Raw genomic sequence first — 22,816 nt, 5'->3', positions numbered from 1 at the left:
AATGATTTTCAACATGAACACACACGCACTTGCACAGGTTTAACTGGATGGACTAGTATCTTTATTCAACCTTATCAACTATGCAACCAGGGGCGGGCTGGCCTGGGGGGCAGGGATGCAATTGCCCCCTGGGCTGCTCTGACATGCTGTGACAAAGGCTGCTGTGCCAGAGCACACATGCGCAGATCTTGAGCTGGCCGAGTCCAGTACTGTGATCCAGCGATGTCTTTATGTCAGGGCTGACAGTCTGTTACACAGAACAGCCCCAGCCCCTCCCTACTCCACACCATTGGCTGGCAGAGGCTGGACCTGCTTCTTTCCCCGCCCACACTCCAGGGCAGCCCATGTGCTGTCTGTGAAGAGGATGTGTGGGCGGGAACGTTCAATCTGAGCAGTCGGCTGGAATAAAGTGAGGCTCCTGAGAGGCGGGGACCATCCAAGTAAGTGAGCTCCTCCCTCCCCCTCTCTGCAGCCAAAGAGTTTTTTTTTTTTTCTAGCAGCCTGAGCAGTACCTTCTAGATGGTATGATGTGGGCTCACACTGGCATGCTGCGGTTTGGCTGCAGTGCTGGTGTCCTGGCAATCTTCCTGCATGTTGTCCCTGGTCCCATAGAGGCTGTACATTTTTACTGCATGTTCTGAAAGTGCACAAAACGTCCTGCATGCTGTTCCAGAAAATGCAGCAAAAAGGTGCACCCTAAAAGAAGCCCAAGGGAAGTCTGGGGGACTGTAAAAGCCACCAGTACACCCGCACTGCAGCAAAACTGCAGCACACTAAAGGCTTGTATTCACTTGCAGCAGCCACTCCTCTAAAAAGTAATCCATGCTCAGGTCCCCTTTCAGAGGCATTTGACAGGCAGTGAGGCGTTGATATTACATTTCATCCCTGCCTGTTTTAACCCTCTAAATGCCAATCCCAGCAGGTAATGATACGGTTCACTTTGAACTCCACCTCATTTCCATTACTCTCTGTAGGCATTAGATGTGCTCTCACCTTATTGTTTGCACATCTAATATCCAAGGGTACTTTCACACTGGGGCGGTTTGGCCAGTAGTGGTAAAGCGCTGCTCGTTTTAGTGGCATTAGCGGGGCACTTTTAACCCCCGCTCTGCTCAAGAAAGGGCTAAAACCGCTCATTTCAGTGGGCAGGGCACCTCTCCCAAACCGCCCCAATAATGCTGCTTGCAGGACTTTTCAGAATGTCCTGCAAGTGCCCCACCCCATTGTGAGAGCACTCGGGGCCTTTACCCTGGGGTAGCATGAGAGGCAGTTTACAGGCACTATTTTTAGCACTAAAACGCCTGTAAAGCGCCTTCAGTGTGAAGGGACCCTAAAAAGAGTTCTGGAAATAAGGTGGAGTTCAAAGTAAATTTCTACACCTAAGTGGAGCGCTCCTTTCAGAAGATTTGAGGATATTATTAAACAGAGACTGGTGGACTTATGCCCCGTACACACGAGAGGACTTATGTCCGACAGACTTCCAAAGGAGTTCCGCCGGAATTCCGCCGGAGTTCTGACAGACTTTTCGGCCGAACGGACTTGGCCACACACGATCACACTAAACTCCGACGGATTCGAACGTGATGACGTACGACCCGACTCGAATAAGGAAGTTCATAGCCAGTAGCCAATAGCTGCCCTAGCGTCAGTTTTAGTCCGTCGGAGTAGCATACACACGAGCGGATTTTTCGAAGGGGACCGGGTCCGGCGGAGTTCCGTCGGGAAAATTTGAAGCATGCTTCATTTCTAAAGTCCGTCAGACTTTTGCGAAGCTAAAGTCCGTTGCAGCCCACACACGATCGGATAGTCTGACGGACTCGGTCTGACGGACTTTGGATGTTGAAAAGTCCGCTCGTGTGTACGGGGCATTAGACACCACCATAGACAGATTGAAATTCTGCCTGTTCAGCAGAAATTTCAATCAATCTATGTGCAGACTGGTTTCACAGAATTCGATCTATCAACTGACAATACAACCAGCGTGTCTTTATTTATTTTTTTGCGATCACTGCTGGCTGCTAAGCTGCCGGCAGCGATCACTGTATTCTGATGGCTTGAAAACTTTCATCCCAGAGCCCACACCCACACACAGCTCTTATGGATGCTTAGTAAATCAAGTGCCAGGCTTCCCTAGCATTACACCTGTGTGACTGCGACCAAGTCTGGGCACAAGCTAGCATAGGCTCCTGGAAACATGAGAGGGTGGCCAGTAAGAGGAGAGCTGGGATATGACATTACTTGCTTTATATTCCTGCCACTCCTAAACCTGCTCCACTGCAGCACCAGGCCCACGATGCCCTTAATCTGGCTGGTGCTCCGGTGTGCACCTGCATGTGCTTTTCTCACTTCCCGCAATTGACACAGGAGGAGCCTGCACCCTGTTGAATCTGGTGGTCATGCCACGGAGAAAGCAGGATTTTTTGTTTTTAGCCTGCTGAACTCACTGTGACTCTCGGCTACTCTGCTGGCTTGGCTTGCCCAGTGGTGTGGTGCTCACTCACCAGAGAAGCTCCAGACTCCACAGGTAGCACTTAGTGTGGCGGCAGTGGCAGCACAGTCTTTAGTCTTCATCTTCCTGCAGTCTTATTGGTCTTTGTACTGGGTGTGGGGAAGGGGCAAGCGTGTAGTCTCTCTCTGAGAGACTGCTCCAAAATGATTGCCCCCACAGGGAGTGACCGCTTCACACTGCCTGCACAGACAGAGTGACCGCTTCATACTGTCTGCACAGAGAGATTGACCGCTTCACACTGCCTGCACAGAGAGAGTGACCGCTTCACACTGCACAGAGAGAGTGACCGCTTCACACTGCCTGCACAGAGAGAGTGACTGTTTCACACTGTCTGCACAAAGAGTGACTGATTCACACTGCCTGCACAGAGAGAGTGATCACTTCATACTGTCTGCACAGAGAGTGACCGCTTCACACTGCCTGCACAGAGAGTGACTGCTTCACACTGCCTGCACAGAGAGAGTGACCGCTTCACACTGTCTGCACAAAGAGAGTGACCGCTTCACACTGCCTGCACAGAGAGAGTGACCACTTCACACTGCACAGAGAGTGACTGCTTCACACTGCCTGCACAGAGAGAGTGACCGCTTCAGACGGGCTGACTGCTGCAGACGGTGGACAGATCCCACTGGGGTTAGAGCGTAAGATTCCCTGGGGCGCGGAGTCTAAGAGCCAGCAGGTGTTCACTAGAGCCTCCAGTGGTGAGGATGGACTTGGCTGCAACTGGCTCCAGGTCGCGACCCCCAGGGTCCCCCAGCTCACACCCACAGTAGGCAACAGGAGGATAGGGATGATGAGGGACAAAGCCAAGGTCGGGCCACAAGCAGACAAGAATAGTCGGGTACATGCCAAAAGATCAGGATCACAGGCAAACAGGGATGGTCAAGACACACCAAAGTCGGTAACGGAAAACAGAAGCAGAGCACACGGCAGGAAACAGGAAGCTAACACACAAAGGAATACACAATGGTTGATCAGCGCTGATGGCCTGCAGTGCACAGGTTAATATAGGGCTCCCTGATAGGGCCTGGGGTGGAGCCATGCTTAGAGGAGAGGTTATAAAAACCACCAGGTGGAAGTGGCTGGCCTCTAGTCTGAACACATGAGGGGAGGTAAGCAAACACAGGAAGATCACTGCATAACCATGACAGTACCCTCCCTCTTACGAGGCCTCCCCCTCCCCCGCCTGAGTCCAGGCTTAAAGGGAAACTCCAGATGGAACCTCCTTAACAGACAGGGAGCAAAGACCTCAGATGCAGTGATCCAAGACCTTTCCTCAGGGCCCAACCCTTTCCAAAGTACGAGGTACTGAAGAATGCCTTTACGGAATCCAAAACTTGACTAACCTCGTATTTAGATTAGATTATCCTCAGAGACCGAAACAGAGGTAAGGAGAGGACGAGAGGACTTGAGGACTAAAGGCTTTTTAGGAATGGGTAAGGGCATGAGAAGATCAGGAGTCTGAGTAGGGTCCCCCACACCCTTAAAGATGAGCTGTGCATCCATAACAGGACCACCAGACTGGGCAGAGGTCAGTGGATCCCTGAGGTCAGGTTGGTTAGAAAGTGACATGTCACAAGAGTCAAGCTGGATAGCTGCAACACAAACAGAATGCAGAGAACCCTGAGAAAAAGATTGAAAACCCCTCCTGGCCGAATGAGGTATTCTATCCCAAGGATGGATTGAGCCTCTTAAACAGGTTTGAACAGACATAGTAGCAGTAGGGTGAGGCCAGGTCACAGAAGGTGCTGAACAAGAAGCAGGAAGCTCATTGGGCATGGGCTGGACTGGCATAACTGGTGCAGAGGTCGACTGATTAGTATTGTCAGGTGTAGCGACCATCTCAATCGCATCACAGGGCATAGCAACTGTGGAACTTGCAGACAAGTTAGCCTGGCTGTGCGTCCAAGGGAGATTAGGGACAGACAAAGGTAAATGGTTATGCGAACTGGAGTGAATGATCGACTCAGGTTCATAGGTGGGTCTCTCATCCAGAGTACCACATGACCTAGAGAGTGCATCAGTCCGACTAATGCAGGACGCATCCCAGAGATCGCTATATACAGCGGGAAGAGCAGAAGATACTGGGATGGTGGTAACAGGAAGTTTCTCTTTTGGGGTACCCTTGAGTAAGCAGGAAGAGGAACAAAAGGAACCCCAAGCCAGGATCTGACCAGCAGACCAGTCGACGTGTGGAGAATGGAGCCGTAACCAAGGAAGACCTAATATGATAGGAGATGAAGCCTTAGGTAAGACAAGGAAGGATATCCACTCCTGGTGGAGTGTCCCTACTGACATCTTAACAGGAAGAGTCTGGAAGCGGATAGGGCCCCCTGGGAGAACACTGCCATCAATCGTCAAGACCACCAATGGCGTTGTAAGGGGCAAAAGTGGAAGTCTCATGGAGGATGCAGTTTCCCAATCCATGAAATTGGCAGCGGCTCCGGAATCCAGATATGCTGAGACCGAACGAGAGGAAGCACCGACATGAAGCAACACGGAAAGGAGAAGACGAGAAGGTGAAGGTGATATTTCAGGGTCTAATACTCCACCTTCCAGATGTATTAGCCCTGAGCGTTTTTCCGGACGAAGAGAACAAGTATCACGGAAATGACCTTTGGTTCCAAAATAGAGGCTTAGGCCCAGAGTTCTGTGCCTAGCACGTTCTTCGGGAGATAACTTTGTCCGGCCCAACTGCATAGGTTCCTCAGTAGGCAGGGGGTGTTCCTCGGATCGAAGAGAAGGGACTGGGGGCTCAGGCTGCCTAAAAAACGGGGAGTGCTGGCGTCTTTTTTCCAGGGCCCTCTCCTGAAAGCGAATATCGATCTGGTTACACAAGGTGATGACACTGTCCAGATCTGCAGGAAGGGATCTTCCTGCTAATTCATCCTTCACTCTATCAGAGAGGTAAAAAGGTTGCAACTAGGGCCTCATTATTCCAGCTCAATTCAGCTGTGAGGATACGGAACTGAAGAGCATACTGTCCCACAGACGCAGACTCTTGACGGAGATGTAAAAGAGCTCTGGCCGCTGAGGAGACACGACCCGGTTCCTCGAAGCTATTCCGAAAAAGTTTCAAGAAATCAGACAGGCTAGAAACCACTGGATCATTCAGTTCCCACATAGGGGCGGCCCAAGCTAACGCCTCGCCGGACAGGAGGTATATGATATATGCGACTTTTGCCCGATCGGAGAGGAAGTTTTGGGGCTGGAGTTCAAAATGAATTGTGCACTGGCTAAGGAACCCCCTGCAAGCCTTGGAGTCCCCAGAGAAACAGACCGGAGCTGGTAGTTGTAATGAATGTGTGGCTGCGACTGATGCGATAGGTGCAGCAGCAGATAGCGGTTGAGGTTGTTGAAACGGGGGTCCTAATGAGGCCTGAACCTGTTCAACACGGGATGCCAAATCCTGAAGGAAACGCATCACCTGGGTCTGATGTGATTCTTGGGTCTCAAGTCGCCGAACTAAGCTCTGCAATGGCTCATCTGCAGGAAGCGGCACGTCAGCCGGGTCCATGGCTGATCAAACTGTCAGGTCACCTTGAGGTGACCTGACAGTGCACTTCCCAGAATCGCAATGGAAAACCGCTACCGAGTCCGGCTGGGCCCAATTGGTGGAAGAAGGTTGCTTCGGGGGAAAGCTCAGACTGTAAGTAAAACTCTAGTGAATTATTTACCGGCAGAGGAATACCGGGACTCAGAGTTAGAGTCTTTGTCAGATACTGGGGACGATTACATTTTTGAGACATGGTCCGGGGTTCCAGTTCAGAAGTATGTTCTGACTCCATGGTCCTGGTCCTCCTGACCAGCCCCCCAGGAAGGCTATGGCCTGGGGTGCGCATACACCCGACTTTATGTCTCGGGGCTGGCTAGCCCGAGGCAGGCAAACTAAAGAAAGGATTCTGAGGTGTTTGCGTGCCATCTCCAGTCGTGGAGAGGCCCAGTAACTTCGTAGCTATCCAGGGGAGGACTCTTCAGAAGAAGGCCGCGTACGGGCTGGCTTCTTAGAAAGAGCCTATTGGGGCTGAAGTACCTAAGTGAATCCAATTTCATGGGTTTTGCCAAACTGGCTGAAAGATCCAGGTATTACACGAGTGTTCTACAAGTTTTAGCTTCCTGCATGTTCTACAACGTCTGTGGCAGAGACTTATTTCTACATGTTCTACAACGTCTGTGGCAGAGACTTGTTCCTGAGTTAAGCACCTTGTTGGCTGCTAGGCCTTGTAAGAGAGGGACTATCCAACTTGAGTGAACATCCAGCTGGTAATGGCTATTCTCTGGATTTAGTCAAAGTAAGCAAGTCCTTCATTATTGACTTTGACACTAAGCCCCTGTACACACGGTCGGAGATTTCCACAACTAAATCCATCGGATTTTGCCCGTCGGATTTTGTCCGTCGGATCTTGTCCGAAACTGTTGCATACACACGGTCGGACAAAGTTGGCGAAAAATCCGATCTTTCAGAACGTGATGACGTAATTTCGTTACGATGGGACTACATTCAGGCTAGTAGCCAATAGCTTTGATGTAGGAATTTGATCTGAGCATGCGTGGCACTTAGTCCGATCAAAATTCTCTACACATGATCGGAGTATGTCCGACCGGCCCAGTTGGTCGGGAAATATTTCCAACATGTTGGAAAATTGGGTCCGACAGATATTCCGACGGAATCAATCCGATACATATCACACACAGTCAGATTATCCGACAACACGGTCCGATAGGACACATTCCGACGGATTCTCCGATCGTGTGTACAAGGGCTAAGAGTACCTGAACTTTCCTCCTAACCCTCTGATCCTATTTTAAGAGACTGTTCATTAACTACGGTTTTTGCAAATAAAAATCCCTTTAAGCGGATCTGTCGTCAGTCTCTAAAGTTACTGGGCCATCTACCAGGGGAACCCCTAGACACAAATTGAGGAGAAGAAGGTAACGGTAAGACAAATCAAACCAGCAACTCCTTCGGGGGGTTAGTGCTACATTATATTTATATATTTTATATTATATATTATATATTATATATAATATGTATATATTATAAAATATTGCCATACCTGAGCTTTAACATTTTCAGTCTCTGCTTTGAGCCTTTGCACAGCTCTGTTGAGATCAGCAATTTCATTCTTTGTGCTGCGCAGGTCATCACCGTGTTTTCCTGCTGTATTCTTCAGCTCTTCATACTATATAGTTTGATCAAATTAAAAGGTAAAAAATGGTTGCTTTTAATATCTTATGAAATACTGGGCAAGTCAGTTATCTGTACACAGTGTAAATAAAACTAATTGTGGAAGTGTCTGATAACTTTTGCAGTCTAACAAAATTATTCAATGCGTTTCTGGTGGCAGATTTCTTATGGAAATTGTTGAGGATATACTTACTTTGAACTGGTACTAGGATTCTGCTTCAATTCTGCTTTTGTTAGAAATCTCTTGGTACTGAGCTTTGATCCCATGAATGATAGAATCCATGTCCAGGTCACGGTTGTTATCCATGGACACAATGACAGAGGTGTCTGAGATCTGAGACTGCAGTTGACAAATTTCCTGTTAAAAGAAAAATTTAATTTTGACAGTTATTTTAAATATCTGGGGTAAATGGTCATATGTTAATAAATGTTTCTAAATTTACATATATGAAGTTGTGAATGTTACTATCCCTGATAAATTATACCCAATCACTTGCCAATGAACAATATGCAGCTGTGTTTCTGGTCCTTAAATATTCACCCATCATTCATCAGACCACCAGTCATGAGGGGAACTCTGACGTGAGGAATCAAAGCCATATTCCTCTGCCAGGATGGCTTCCTCCACACAGAGGCACAATTCAGAACAAGAATTCTAAATTAGTAATGGGGAAATGACCAGCTGAAGGCAGTCAACAGGTAATAATGGTGACTAGTCATTTACCCTCACTTGCCTTTTTGGGCACAGTCTTACAGGTCTGGTCCTTTTTTAATTTGTTTTTCATGCTGAGAGAGGTAAATGTGTCTCAGTTTTAAAATGTTTCTCAGATTCTGTACTTATGTCGTTACTTACAAAATCATATACTGTCCTTAGGAAGTTGAGTTCATCATTGAGAGAGTCAACCTTAGCCTGACGTTCAGTCTTGTTCATAAAAGCTGCATCAACATCCTGTAAAAGATATTGATGAACACAGTTCAGAAATACATTTATTGAAGTTTGTGGGTTAGTTGCCTAAATAATGAAAACCACATGCCTTTTTAAGTACAACAAATTCATTTTCTGCAGCTGTACGCTTATTGAGTTCATCCTCATATCTAGAAATATAAGTAAACACAAACCACTGTGAATTATTTTACAATGTCTTACATCACCATTAAGATTTTTAAAGTAGATCATCATACTTCCTTTTAAATTCCTGTACTAAATCCTCCATATTCGTTTTCTCTGCTTCTAAACGTGACCTTTCATTGTCCAAACAATCCAGTTGCCTTCTAAGATTGTTAATGAAGGATTTGAAAAATGGTTCAATGTTACTTTTCACAGTCTTTTGGTCTTGCAGAAAAGCCCATTTTGTCTCCAGCATCTTATTTTGCTGTTCTAAGAACCTAACCTATAGGATTAGAAAAAAAGCATTTGATCATTTGTTTAGCAAGGCTTAGGTGTGTGGCTATCAATAAAACACACTACACAAAGAACAAACTAGACAGATATATAATAAAAATATATATTATTATTATTATTATTATTTTTATATTATGCAAATTATCTGAGCCCATATTTCTCACATAAGTACATGGTAAATTCTGCCACATAAATAAACATGAATAAGCATACCATACCTTGTCAATGAAAGAGGCAAATTTGTTGTTCAGAGTTTTGATCTGTTCTTTCTCTTTTTTCCTGAGCTTCTGAAGATATGGGTCGATCTCCAGGAGGGGTGCCAGGAGACTTTCATTGACAGTGACATTTGTGATGCTCTGTGCTTCACCACAACCAGCTCCACCAAAGCCAGCCCCTCCAAAGCCTCCTCGACCAGAGCTGGATCCACCAAAGCCGTATCCAGATCCCATAATGGATCCAAAACCACCGCCATAGCCTGCTCCACCACATCCATATCCACTCATTCCAGTGCTATGACTTGCAACTGAAATCTTTGGAGATTTGCCAGAACCAAGATTGTAAGTACTTCTGCTGTACTGTGATTGCATTCTTGACCCTACACTTGCAATTCTTGAAGAGCAACCGCCTTGCCTATTTCTTGGCAATGAAGAAGAGCTAAAATTTTTGTAGCTAGAGCTACTGTGGTTTAGTAAACAAGACATGATAAGATGAAATACTGAATGTGGCACAAATTCAAGAAGATGGTTCTGAGTTACAGACATGGTATCTTTGACAAATGGGTTTGGCAGTATTTTGCAATGAAATAATACCCTATCATTGTATTTTTATTTTATTAATTTAATGGCAGGGAATTTCATGCCTCTATCATTTTAAGAAAACAGCTACACACTTTACAATGTGCAAGCTATGAAAAACAATTATTTTTGGTTACTCTACTACCCATAAAAAAAGTTATATTTTAGGCCAAATTTATAAGCAATACTTATAACACACACAGTGATGTCCTCAGTAACATTGCTATGTGGCATGGCATGTGTTAGCTTACTATATTATTTTCAGGTTTTCTTTTGGAGTCACACATTTCTGAAATTGTCTTATAAAATCTTCCGTAAACATATATTTTGTAAGTTCACCTGTCTTTATAAACAACGTGTAGCACCCTCCTGGTGTAGGATGATAGGTAAATTTAGTTTTTGGCTCCTATTGTAATCAAGTAAACAGTGATGGTTTGGCCTGGTCTACTCAGAGTTTCACAGGCTGGGAGATTGTTTGCCTCTGGAAGAAGATTCTGGAGCTTAGGGCTGGAGATTCAAATAACCAACCTGAAAATGTGTTATGCTCCAGCCATTCTTTGTAGAGGAGTATCCAGTAGGGGGTTAGAAAGGTGATAAATAGTCTGAAGCTATGGAAAGCTGGGTTCTTTCTCACTAGGAGGATTCCAGAGCCTGATGGGCCGTTGCCTTCAGACTGTGCATAGACTATGCAGTTGTTTAGAGGCCTCATTGATGTCAGGGGTAAGGGCTTGCATATACCTTGTTAGAAGCTGAATGCAGGACCTCACCACAAGGGATCTGGTCTGGAGAAGGAATGTCTCACTCACTGGACCATGTCCAGAGGAAACTGTAAGCTGGCAGCTGTCCTGGGACTTGTGAGTAAACACCCTAATTTGATCCCTGTGCTTGTGTAATGTTCTGGAGCTTTCAATGAGTACCAGTAGTTGTGCACTGGTGCAAGATAACCAGATGCCAAAGAAACTTGCCTCAGAGATTTGCCTAATTTTTCCCAGCTAAGAGACATTAAACTGTCAAACACCCACAAACTCTTAACGAGAAGACTTACCTCTGCCCTAACCCCTTTTGCCCCGTACACACAATCGGACTATCTGGCGGACTTAGTCTTTCCGAACCAGCAGACTTGCCCACACACGACCACACACGAACTGACTTTTCCGGAGGTCCGCTGGACTTTCCAAATAAACGGACTTGCCCACACATGGACTAAAGTCTGTTAATTTTGAACGTGACTTCAGGTACGATGGGACTAGAGAAGGAAATCAATCTCACCGTCTCCATCGGCGAGATTGACACCTTGCGAGCCCCGTCACCTGGATGGGTTTTAAGTGTAACCCCTATGCCGGAAAACAGCATGGGGGTCCCCCCAAAGTCCATACCAGACCCTTATCCGAGCACGCAGCCCGGCCGGTCAGGAAAGGGGGTGGGGACGAGTGAGCGCCCCCCTCCTGAACCGTACCAGGTCGCGTGCCCTCAACATGGGGGGATGGGTGCTTTGGGGAAGGGGGGCCCTGCGCCCTCCACCCCAAAGCACCTTGTCCCCATGTTGATGAGGACAAGGGCCTCTTCCCAACAACCCTGATCATTAGTTGTCGGGGTCTGCAGGCGGGGGGTTTATCAGAATTCGGAAGCTCCCTTTAACCACTTGAGGACCGCCGTATTGCCATTGTACGTCAGCACAATGGCACAGGCAGGCATAATCACGTAATCTACGTGATTGCCTTCCAGCGGGTGGGGGGTCCCATCGGACCCCCTCCCGCTGGTTACGGCGGTCCGATTCGGTCCAGGAGCGCTCCGTGATGAGGGGATGGCCGTTGGTTTTCGGCCACCCCCTCTGGATCGCTCCTGGCCAATGAGAAGCTTCCTCCCCTGTGTATTGTTTACACAGGAAGGAGGAAGTGATGTCATTCTCCTCGGGGCGGTCTTTTTGACCGGACTACGAGGAGAAGAGTAAAAGTAAGTCTGCACGAACACTACACTGACATGTAGGTACACACAGGCACACAAACCCCCCCCGATCCCCCCCCCGATCGCCCCCCGATCCCCCCCCCGCCCCCCTCCCCCCCCAGTCACAGTGTCACTGATTGCATTGATCATTTCTTTACTGATCAATGCATTCAGTGTCAGTTGTGACAGTAAAAACTGTCAGGACAGTTAGTGTTAGGTCCAGGGTAGCCCCCTATCACCCCCCAATAAAGATTTAACCCCCTGATTGCCCCTAGAGTTAACCCTTTCACCCCCTTTTGCCAGTGTCACTAAGCGATCATTTTTCTGATCGCTGCATGTGTCGCTAGTGTCGCTAGGTAGCTAGTTATTTTTTTAGGTTCACCGCCAGGTTTTTATATCGCTAGGTACCCCGATATACTACCCAATAATGTTTTTAACCCCCTGATTGCCGCTAGTTAACCCTTTCACCCCCTTTTGCCAGTGTCACTAAGCGATCGTTTTTCTGATCGCTGCATTAGTGTCGCTACAGTCGCTAGGTAGCTAGTTATTTTTTTAGGTTCACCGCCAGGTTTTTATAGCGCTAGGTACCCCGATATACTACCCAATAATGTTTTTAACCCCCTGATTGCCGCTAGTTAACCCTTTCACCCCCTTTTGCCAGTGTCACTAAGCGATCATTTTTCTGATCGCTGCATGTGTCGCTAGGTAGCTAGTTATTTTTTTAGGTTCACCGCCAGGTTTTTATATCGCTAGGTACCCCGATATACTACCCAATAATGTTTTTAACCCCCTGATTGCCGCTAGTTAACCCTTTCACCCCCTTTTGCCAGTGTCACTAAGCGATCGTTTTTCTGATCGCTGCATTAGTGTCGCTACAGTCGCTAGGTAGCTAGTTATTTTTTTAGGTTCACCGCCAGGTTTTTATAGCGCTAGGTACCCCGATATACTACCCAATAATGGTTTTAACCCCCTGATTTCCGCTAGTTAACCCTTTCACCCCCTTTTGCCAGTGTCACTAAGCGATAATTTTTCTGAACGCTGCATCAGTGTCGCTAGTGTCGCTAGGTAGCTAGTTAACTAGGCTCCCAAAAAGTGCCCCACATGTGGTATCCCCGTACTCGGGAGAAGCAGCAGAATTTATTTTGGGGTGTAATTTGACTTCTGCCCATAGCATGTGTGAGCAATATATCATTTAGTGACAACTTTGTGCAAAAAAAAAAAAGTTTGTAATATTCCCGCAACTTTTGGCAAAATATAAAATATTCCATGGACTCAACATGCCTCTCAGTAAATAGCTTGGGGTGTCTACTTTCCAAAATGGGGTCATTTGGGGGGGTTTTGTGCTATTTTGGCATTTTATGGCCTTCGAAACTGTGATAGGTAGTGAGGAGTTAAATCAAAAATTTGCACCCTTAGAAATCCTGAAGGTGGTGATTGGTTTTCGGGGTGCCGTGCGCGACTAGACTCCCAAAAAGTCCCACACATGTGGTATCCCCGTACTCGGGAGAAGCAGCAGAATGTATTTTGGGGTGTCATTTCACATATAACCATGGCATGTGTGAGCAATATATCATTTAGTGACAACTTTTTGTAAAAAATTTTTTTTTTTTTTTTTTTTGTCATTATTCAATCCCTTAGGACAAAAAAAATAAATATTCAATGGGCTCAACATACCCATCAGCAATTTCCTTGGGGTGTCTACTTTCCAAAATGGGGTCATTTGGGGGGGATTTGTACTGCCCTGCCATTTTAGCACCTCAAGAAATGAGATCGGCAGTCATAAATTAAAAGCTGTGTAAATTCCAGAAAATGTACTCTAGTTTGTAGACGCTATAACTTTTGCGCAAACCAAAAAATATACGCTTATTGACATTTTTTTTACTAAAGACATGTGGCTGAATACATTTTGCCCTCAATGTATGACTAAATTTTAGTTTATTCGATTTTTCTTATAACAAAAAGAAGAAAATATCTTTTTTTTTCAAAATTTTCGCTCTTTTTCCATTTATATCGCAAAAAAAAAAAATCGCAGAGGCAATCAAATACCATCAAAAGAAAGCTCTATTTGTGGGAAGAAAAGGACGCAAATTTCGTTTGGGTGCAATATTGCATAACCGCGCAATTACCAGTTAAAGCAGCGCAGTGCGAAATTGCAAAAAGACCTCTGGTCCTTAAGGTGTTTATTGGTCCGGAGCTGAAGTGGTTAATAAGGGGGCCCCCAGATCCCAGCCCCCCACCCTATGTGAATGAGTATGGGGAACATCATACCCCTACCCATTCACCTGGGGGGGAAAGTGTCAATAAAAAAACACACAACACAGGTTTTTAAAGTCGTTTATTAGGCAGCTACGGGGGTCTTCTTCCGACTTTGGGGGTCTTCTCGCTGGGCTCCTCCGCTATCTTCTTCTCTTTTGCTGCTCTTTTTCTAGCCGAGGAGCCCGGCTTTCTCTTTCGTTGTCGTCTCCGTGTGGGAGTCTTCTTCCGACTTCGGGGGTCTTCTTCTGACTTCTCCGCACTTTCCGGCCTCTTCTCCCGCTCTCGTTCTTCTGCCGGGCTCCTCCACTATCTTCCTCCAGCACTTTTACTAGCGTTGGCCTGGTCTTCTTGTTCGTTATCACCGTCTTCTTCTTCCTTCTTCTGTTCTTCCGATGTTGACACGACGCTCTCTCCCGCTGTAATGCCGGGGACTCATTGCGCAGCGACTTATATAGGCATAAGGGGTGGGGTCACCGGGTGGTGTCACATGGTGACACCGCCCCTTAAGAAGTCACAGTCCCAGCATCCCCAACACTGTGACATCATAAGGGACGGGGTCACCATGTGACATCACCTGGTGACCCCGCCCCTCATGCCGTAACCCCCTCGGCATAGGGGTTACCCTTTAATGAACACGGCAAGATTGACTTCCTTCTCTAGTCCCATCGTACCTGAAGTCATGTTCAAAATGAACAGACTTTAGTCCGTGTGTGGGCAAGTCCATTCATTTGGAAAGTTCGGCAGACTAGCACACAGATGAGCGCATTTTCCGCCGGAAAGCCGAATCCGGCAAACAATTTTGAGTCAAGTCTTCTTTCAAAGTCCGCTGGACTTTGGGGAAGAAAAAGTCTGCCGGAGCCCACACATGGTCAAATTGTCTGGCGGACTGCTGGCTTTAAAAAAAAAAAAACGGCGGACTCCCGCTTTAAGGTGAAAAAACACGAGGGTTTACAACCCCTGTAGATGCATCATCACTATGCTGCAACTGCATGCAAATTACATATTAGGAAGGGTTTCCTTGAGACAACCAGTGATGGAAAAGGATCTGTGGGTGCTTGTGGATAACAGACTTAGCAACAGCATGCAATGTCAAGCCACAGCTAGCAAAATACTCTCATGCTTTAAAAAGGGCATGCATGCAAGAGGTAAATCAAAAATTCTACACCTTTAAAAAACAATGGTTCAGCCTTGAATATAAAGTTCAGTTTTGATGACCAATCCTCAGGAAAAGTAGCATGGGGAACCTCAGCTATGAGGATCAATTATGTAGATTACAGTTATTCACTCTGGAGAAAAGCCCTTAGGAGGAGATGTGATTATGAGTACAAATATCTCAAAGGTGACTCTGGTAACTGTAATAAATTGTTTACTTTAAGGTCACATGGCCAAAATTTAGGGCTAGAAAGAATGCGTTTAACCTTAAATTAAAAAAAAAATTCTTCTTCTTTCTTCTGTTTCCTCTTTCTTTTCTTTCATAAATAATAAGGGGGTAGAAAACGATACACTAGGGTAATAAGGAAGGTGGTTGGGGGGGCGGGAATATGGGGAATAGGTTAAAAAGGGATCATGGTTTTATAGAAGCCTCATACACTAAGTTTGGTGTGGGTTTTTTTTTTTTTATTCTTCCTCCCTTTTTGGTTAATTTTACACAGGTCACATAGGAGGTGGGGGGGGGGGGGGGGTTTAAAATATTTTATTATATAAGGGAGGGGGTGGAGGATGGGGGAAAAGAGGGGGGAGACCAAAGGAAATAGAGAGGGAAACCTCCAAGAAATTTTTCTTTTTTTTCCTTTTTGCGGGAGGGGGGGAATACTAGATAAGGATGTTTTCATGGTTAAATGTTTAAACATAAGAATTATTTTATATTTTAAATGGAAATGTTAAAAGACTAATAAAAATGTGATAATAAAAAAAAATAACCTAAAATTACGGAAAGGGTTCTTTACTGTTTGGGCAGTAAAACTTGGAATTCCCTCCCTCAGGATGTAGTACTAGATGACATTGTCAACAACTTCAAAAAATATTTAGATGTCTTCCAAAGGAAGCAGAATATACAGGGCGATGTGAATTGTTAGCGAATAAAATGAAAACACACATAGGATGAAATGAAAACACCTGTGTTTCTTTTCAACCTTATAAACCATGTAACTATGTAACTTCAAGGAAAACAAGAGACAATTATCTTTTTTTTTAAATGAGCTAAAGTTTATTGAATAAGGAATACAAGCAGTTTGCAGAGAATCAAATGTGATTGATAATTTTATCACGTAATAAAGCCAATTAACAATTAAGAAACGGTGGTATCGTTATCACCTTTTTTTGTTTTGTTTTGAAATTTTTTAAGTGCCTGCTGGCAGTGACAGCAAATGTGTTGAATAGCTTTTAATAATAATTCATGTTTCTGCAAAAGGGAATTTGTTACATAATCTTATTATGGGTATGTTTCAGGGTAATCTGTACAGTTAACATTTTTTAGGACAGTTTGATGATAACTGTAACTGGCCATTTCTTAAGACAGAATAGGTTAAGCAGAAAGGGTAAAGCAGTAATGTGAAAGAGGGGAGTAACTATTAGTTTAGATCTTCCTTGAACTTGAGGAGCTTGAGGAGGTTGTTCTTGTTATGGTAGCTGAGCTTGTTCCTCCGGGGTATCCTCCACCAGAGCTGGAGTATCCACCTGAACTAGTGAAGCGGCTACTGCTCATGCCTCCGCTGACATTTGCTGTTCCAAATCCAGCTCCAGAGCTCTTTACACTGTCACCGTGGGAGCCACCATGGGAGCCACCATGGGAGCCACCATGGGAGCCACCATGAGAAGCAAAGGATCCTCCGACAGTGGATGAAACAACAGCTGTGTGAAGAGGATTTTAAAATATGCATCATTAAATAAGGACATTAACCCACATAATAGGCATTAGTGAAATTAACTGAAATAAAATTAAATTTAAACCACTTACAGATTTTAACAGATCCTGCACATTCTCCAGAAAGCCTAAAAATAAACATGCACACTTTAGTGTTATAGCAGGAAAAAAAATTCATACTGTATATGAAATTAGTACTTTTAATAGGGCATTTATTTTCTATAACACATTTTTGTTGATATTACGCTAGCATCCAAATTTTAAGGGTATATTTACAAAGTAACGAATGTGACGTTTGCCATTTACAATTGGCAGATCATTCCTTCTAATGTAAAACATATGCACCAGAAAGATTAATCTGCAGTCAATATTTGGTGAATGTCACATTTACTGCTTTATAAAGATGCTTCTAATGCCCCATACACACAATCGTATTTTCCAAAAACAAATGTTGCATGGGAGCTTGTTGGCGGAAAGTCTGACCGTGTGTATGCTCCAATGAACATTTGTTGTCGGACTTTCCGCCAACAAATGTTGGCTAGCAGGTTCTCAAATTTTCCGCCAACATATTTTTGTTGTTGGACTTTCTGATCGTGTGTACACAAGTCCGTCGCACAAAAGTCCACGCATGCTGGGAATCAAGTATGAGCCAGAAGTGCTCAGTCTTGTAAAACTAGTGTTCGTAATGTAGATATTACGCACGTCTTATACGTCACTACGCTCCTAATTGTTGGCCAACTTTCGTGTGACCGTGTGTATGCAAGACAAGTTGGAGCCAACAACCTTCGAACAAAAATCCACGGTTTTGTTGTCACAAAGTCCGATCATGTGTATGGGGTATTAGACTTTAAAGTGACCATAGAGCCTTTTTTTCAGTTAAAATAAAAAAACGATTGTATACTTACCTGCTCTGTGCAATGGTATTGCATAGAGTGACCCCTTACCTCCTCTGCTGGAATTCCCAGTTTTGCTCTCTGCCCCTCCCCTCCTGCATGTGTCCCCATAGCAAGCCATGTACTATGGAGGCACCTGTGCAGGTGTGCTACCGAGCCAGATTGTGTACATTCATAGACACACACAGTGCAGCTTTCTTCTGCTTCCTCCTCACAGGATTTGACTGACAGTAGCGGGAGCCAAAGGTTTCCACTGCTACCTGATTCGCCGGTGTCACCATCAGGCACTGTCGCTTGCCCTGAGAGGAAAGGTAGCAGTCTCTCTTCAAGGATCTAAATGTCTAGTAAAGATCAAACATCTTTATCTTACATCTGATTCTTTCCATTGTAACAGAAAAATGCTAACTCCTATAGTAAATAGATATGTTGTACAGGAAAGAATGATAATTCATGCTTCCCCGTTTCTCAATAATCCCATCTTACTGTATCTAAGAGTTCAGGAGAGACCACATGGTTTCCTGTTTTTTGTCTTGAGTCTATTATGGGACAATAAGTAAACTGCAGGAGTACAATCAGACAATAAAACCTTTCAAAGACAATGATCAGCAATGGAAGCCTACATATTTTCCCAATATGAATATGGGTGTTATGCACTCACCGGGACTCTTCTCCTTCCAGTAGTTTCTTATAGGCAGCAATTTCAAGATCCAGAGCCAATTTGGTGTTCATCAGTTCTTGATATTCCTTCAGCTGACGAGCCATGTCCTGCTTGGCCTTCTGTAATGCATCTTCCAGATCAGCCAATTTATTTCTTGCATCCTTAACAGCCATCTCACCACGTTCTTCAGCTTGTGCTATGGCAGATTCTAGTTTTGTTTTCTAAATTAAACCAATAATAATAAATATGATAACATACCACGCATTTGGCATTTTTTGCATTATCATTCAATCTAGGCCACATCTCATAACATAATGATTTATATTATTGAATAATGTGAAAATTTTGCCATACCTGAGCTTTAACATTTTCAATCTCTGCTTTGAACCTTTGGACAGCTCTGTTGAGATCAGCAATTTCATTCTTTGTGCTGCGCAGATCATCACCGTGTTTTCCTGCTGTATTCTTTAACTCTTCGTACTGTAGAGAATAATTCGACCAAATTAGAAGGTAACAAATTGTTGGTTTGAATTTGTTACAGAATATACAGTATGGCGTGTCAGTTATCTGTACACAGTGTAAGTAAAACTGGAGTTGTGAAAACGTATTATAACTTTTGCAGTATAAAAAAATTATTTCATGGTTTTCTTGTGTCAGATTAATTATGACAATGACATTGTCTAGGATATACTCACTTTGGACTGGTACCAGGATTCTGCTTCAATCCTGCTTTTGTTAGCAATCTCTTGGTATTGAGCTTTGATCTCATGGATGATAGAATCCATGTCCAAGTCACGGCTGTTATCCATGGACACAATGACAGAGGTGTCTGAGATCTGGGACTGTAGTTGACAAATTTCCTGTTAAAGGAAAAAAGTCCAATTAGACAGTTATTTAATAAAATATCTAGGGTAAATGCCCATATGTTAATATTTTTTGTAAATTTGCATCTCTAAAGTTGTAGATTTTATTACCGAAGATGAATGATATCCAATCATTTACAAATGAATCTTACGTGGCTGTCTTCTTTGATGTTGCATTTTTGTCTGAGACCATCTATAGCATGTCTATATAAGGTATATGTACTGTATACCCTTAACTTCAGTCAAAATGTTTAATATCATTAACAAGTTTTCACCATATAACAACATATTTAAAGTGAATCTGAACCTAAAATGGAAGACTTCCTATGTTATAGAAAACATCAAGAAATATTAACAGTATTTAACCGCTTCAGCCTCGGAAGATTTTACCCCCTTCTTGACCAGAGCACTTTTTGCAATTTGGCACTGCGTTGCTTTAACTGACAATTGCGCAGTTGTGCGACGTGGCTCCCGAACAAAATTTCCTTTTTTTCCCACAAATAGAGCTTTCTTTTGGTGGTATTTGATCACCTCTGTGGTTTTTATTTTATGCGCTATAAACAAAAAAGAGCGTCAATTTTGAAAAAAAAACACATTTTGCTATAATAAATATCCCCCAAAAATATATAAAAAAACTTTTTGTTTCCTCAGTTTATACCGATACGTATTCTTCTACATATTTTTGGTAAAATTTTTTTTGCAATAAGCGCTTATTGATTGGTTTGCACAAAAGTTATAGCGTTTACAAAATAGGGGATCGTTTTCTGTGTAAATGACACTGGCAGTGAAGGGGTTAATGTACTTGTACATAAATTATTATTTTTGTGGATATATATTATAGCAGAAAGTAGAAAATATTTTTTTTTTTTCAAAATTGTTGCTTTTTTTGTTTATAACGCAAAAAATAAAAACCGTAGAGGTGATCAAATGCCACCAAAAGAAAGCTCTATTTGTGGGAAAAAAAGAATATCAATTTTGTTAGGGTACAATGTCGCACTTGCAATTGTCAGTTAAAACGACGAAGTGTCATATTGCAAAAAAAATGGCCTCGTCAGGAAGGGGGTAAACCCTTCCAGGGCTGAAGTGGTTGTGGTTTTCATGCTCTAAAAAGGTTGTAAATGTATCTTCGTTTTTTAAAACTTTTCTCAGATTCTGTACTAAGGTTGTTACTCACCAAATCACATACTGTCCTTAGGAAGTTGAGCTCATCATTGAGAGCGTCAACCTTAGCCTGAAGTTCAGTCTTGCTCATAAAAGCTGCATCAACATCCTGTAAAAGATATTGGGGAGCACAGTTCAGCAATACATTTATTGAAGTTTGTGGGTTAGATTCCAAAATAATGAAAATCACATGCCTTTTTAAGTGCCACAAATTCATTTTCTGCAGCTGTACGCTTATTCAGTTCATCTTCATATCTAAAGATACAAGTAAACACAAATCATTGTGAATTATTTTACAGCATCTTACATCACCATTAAGATTTTTAAAGTAGATCGTCATACTTCTTTTTAAATTCCTCTACTAATTCTTCCATATTCTTCTTCTCTGCTTCTAAACGTGACCTTTCATTGTCCAAACAATCCAGTTGCCTCCTAAGATTGTTAATGAAGGATTCGAAAAGTGGTTCCATGTTACTTTTCACAGTCTTTTGGTCTTGCAGAAAAGCCCATTTTGTCTCCAGCATCTTATTTTGCTGTTCTAAGAATCTAACCTATGGATTTAAGGAAAAAAAACATTCAATCATTTGTTTAGCAAGGTTTATAAGTGCATCTTTCAAAAAATTCACTATACAAAGAACAAATGACACACGTATATAATAGATAAAGACATAAATATAATTATTTTATTTTATTATGTAAATGATCCGAGTATACATTTCTCCCATAAGTTCATGGTAAATTCTGACACATAAATAAACATGAACAAGCATACCATACCTTGTCAATGAAAGAGGCAAATTTGTTGTTCAGGGTTTTGATCTGTTCTTTCTCTTCTTTCTTGAGTTTCTGAAGATTTGGGTCGATCTCCAAATTGAGGGGTGCCAGTAGACTTTCATTGACAGTGACATTTGTGATGCTCTGTGCTCCACCACAACCAGCTCCACCAAAGCCAGCACCTCCAAAGCCACCTCGACCAGATCCTATACCAGATCCAAAACCACCGCCATAACCTGCCCCACCATATCCATATCCGCTCATTCCAGTGCTATGACTTGCAACTGAAATCTTTGGAGATCTTCCAGAGCCAAGATTGTAGGCACTTCTGCTGTATTGTGATTGTAGCCTTGACCCTACACTGGCAATTCTTGAAGAGCAACCACCTTGCCTATTTCTTGGCATTGAAGAAGAGCTAAAATTTCTGTAGCTAGAGCTACTGTGGTTGAGTAAACAAGACATGGTGAGATGAAGTACTGGATGCAGCACAACTTCAAGAAGATGGTTCTGAGTTACAGACACTATCTCCTTTTATATTTTGACGTATGGGTTTGGCAGTACTTTGCAATGAAAAAATACCCTATCATTGTATTTTTATTAGCTTAATTTGCTGGCAGGGCATTTCATGCCTCTATCATTTTCAGGAAAAAGCTACACACCTTCCAATGTACACACTATGAAAAACAATTATTATTGGTTACTCTACTACATATAAAAAAGAAGATTTTAATTTAGGCCAAAGTTATAAAGAATAATTATAAAGAATACATCCTTTATGATAGTAATGTGGCATGACTGTGTTGGCTTACTATATTATTTTCAGGTTTTCCTTTTGTGTCATACATTTCTGAAATTGTCTTAAAAATATATATATATATTTTTAGAAGGCTCACCTGTCTTTTTAACCACTTTCAGACCGGACCATTTTGCTGGTCAATGACCAGAGGTCTTTTTACAATTTGGCACTGCGCTGCTTTAACTGGTAATTGCACGGTCATGCAATGTTGTACCCAAACAAAATTTGCGTCCTTTTTTTCCCACAAATAGAGCTTTCTTTTAAAGGTATTTGACTGACTCTGCGATTTTTATTTTTTGCGATATAAATGTAAAAAGACCGCAAATTTTGAAAAAAAAATTATATTTTCTACTTTTTGTTATTAGAGAAATCCAATAAACTCAATTTTAGTCATACATTTAGGCCAAAATGTATTCAGCCACATGTCTTTGGTAAAAAAAAAAGTCAATAACTGTATATTTATTGGTTTGCGCAAAAGTTGTCACATCTACAAACTAAGGTAAGTTTTCTGGAATTTACGCAGCTTTTAGTTTATGACTGCCTATCTCATTTCTTGAGGTGCTAAAATGGCAGGGCAGTACAAACCCCCCCCAAATGACCCCATTTTGGAAAGTAGATACCCTAAGGAAATTGATAAGAGGCATGTTGAGCCCATTGAATATTTAAATTTTTTGCCTCAAGCGATTGAATAATGACAAAAAAAAATTTTTTTTTT

At 43.2% G+C, this 22,816-nt stretch overlaps 1 protein-coding gene and 1 pseudogene across 1 annotated transcript; both read right to left on the bottom strand.

The window, feature by feature from the left end:
* The window catches only part of LOC143984186 (keratin, type II cytoskeletal 75-like), a 49,237-nt pseudogene extending 39,437 nt beyond the window's left edge, over positions 1-9,800 (bottom strand).
* Positions 9,801-16,426: 6,626 nt separating this feature from the next.
* LOC143984466 (keratin, type II cytoskeletal cochleal-like) lies at positions 16,427-21,767 on the bottom strand. The gene is made up of 9 exons (XM_077484627.1): positions 21,309-21,767; positions 20,874-21,082; positions 20,726-20,786; positions 20,545-20,640; positions 19,203-19,367; positions 18,862-18,987; positions 18,508-18,728; positions 17,050-17,084; positions 16,427-16,943 (listed from the first exon to the last, which is right to left on the bottom strand). Exons 1-9 carry the CDS (start codon positions 21,765-21,767, stop codon positions 16,669-16,671), a joined length of 1,647 nt encoding a protein of 548 aa, XP_077340753.1. The 3' UTR covers positions 16,427-16,668.
* Positions 21,768-22,816: the final 1,049 nt, after the last annotated feature.

Source organism: Lithobates pipiens, unplaced genomic scaffold (assembly GCF_037356315.1).
Source record: "Lithobates pipiens isolate NorthernLeopardFrog02 unplaced genomic scaffold, aLitPip1_a1.2 Scaffold_16, whole genome shotgun sequence".
Taxonomy (NCBI): Eukaryota; Metazoa; Chordata; class Amphibia; order Anura; family Ranidae; genus Lithobates; species Lithobates pipiens.
This window is presented reverse-complemented; position numbering and strand designations above follow the sequence as displayed.

What these genes read in the sequence shown, in the direction of transcription:
- LOC143984466 (XM_077484627.1), bottom strand. Translation starts at nt 21,767, where the DNA reads ATGTCTTGTTTACTCAACCACAGTAGCTCTAGCTACAGAAATTTTAGC. An exon ending in GTAGAGGAATTTAAAAAGAA is followed by an intron (nt 20,787 to 20,873) that starts GTATGACGATCT and finishes TTGTATCTTTAG; the next exon opens with ATATGAAGATGAACTGAATA. An exon ending in TAAGGACAGTATGTGATTTG is followed by an intron (nt 19,368 to 20,544) that starts GTGAGTAACAAC and finishes TTCCTTTAACAG; the next exon opens with GAAATTTGTCAACTACAGTC.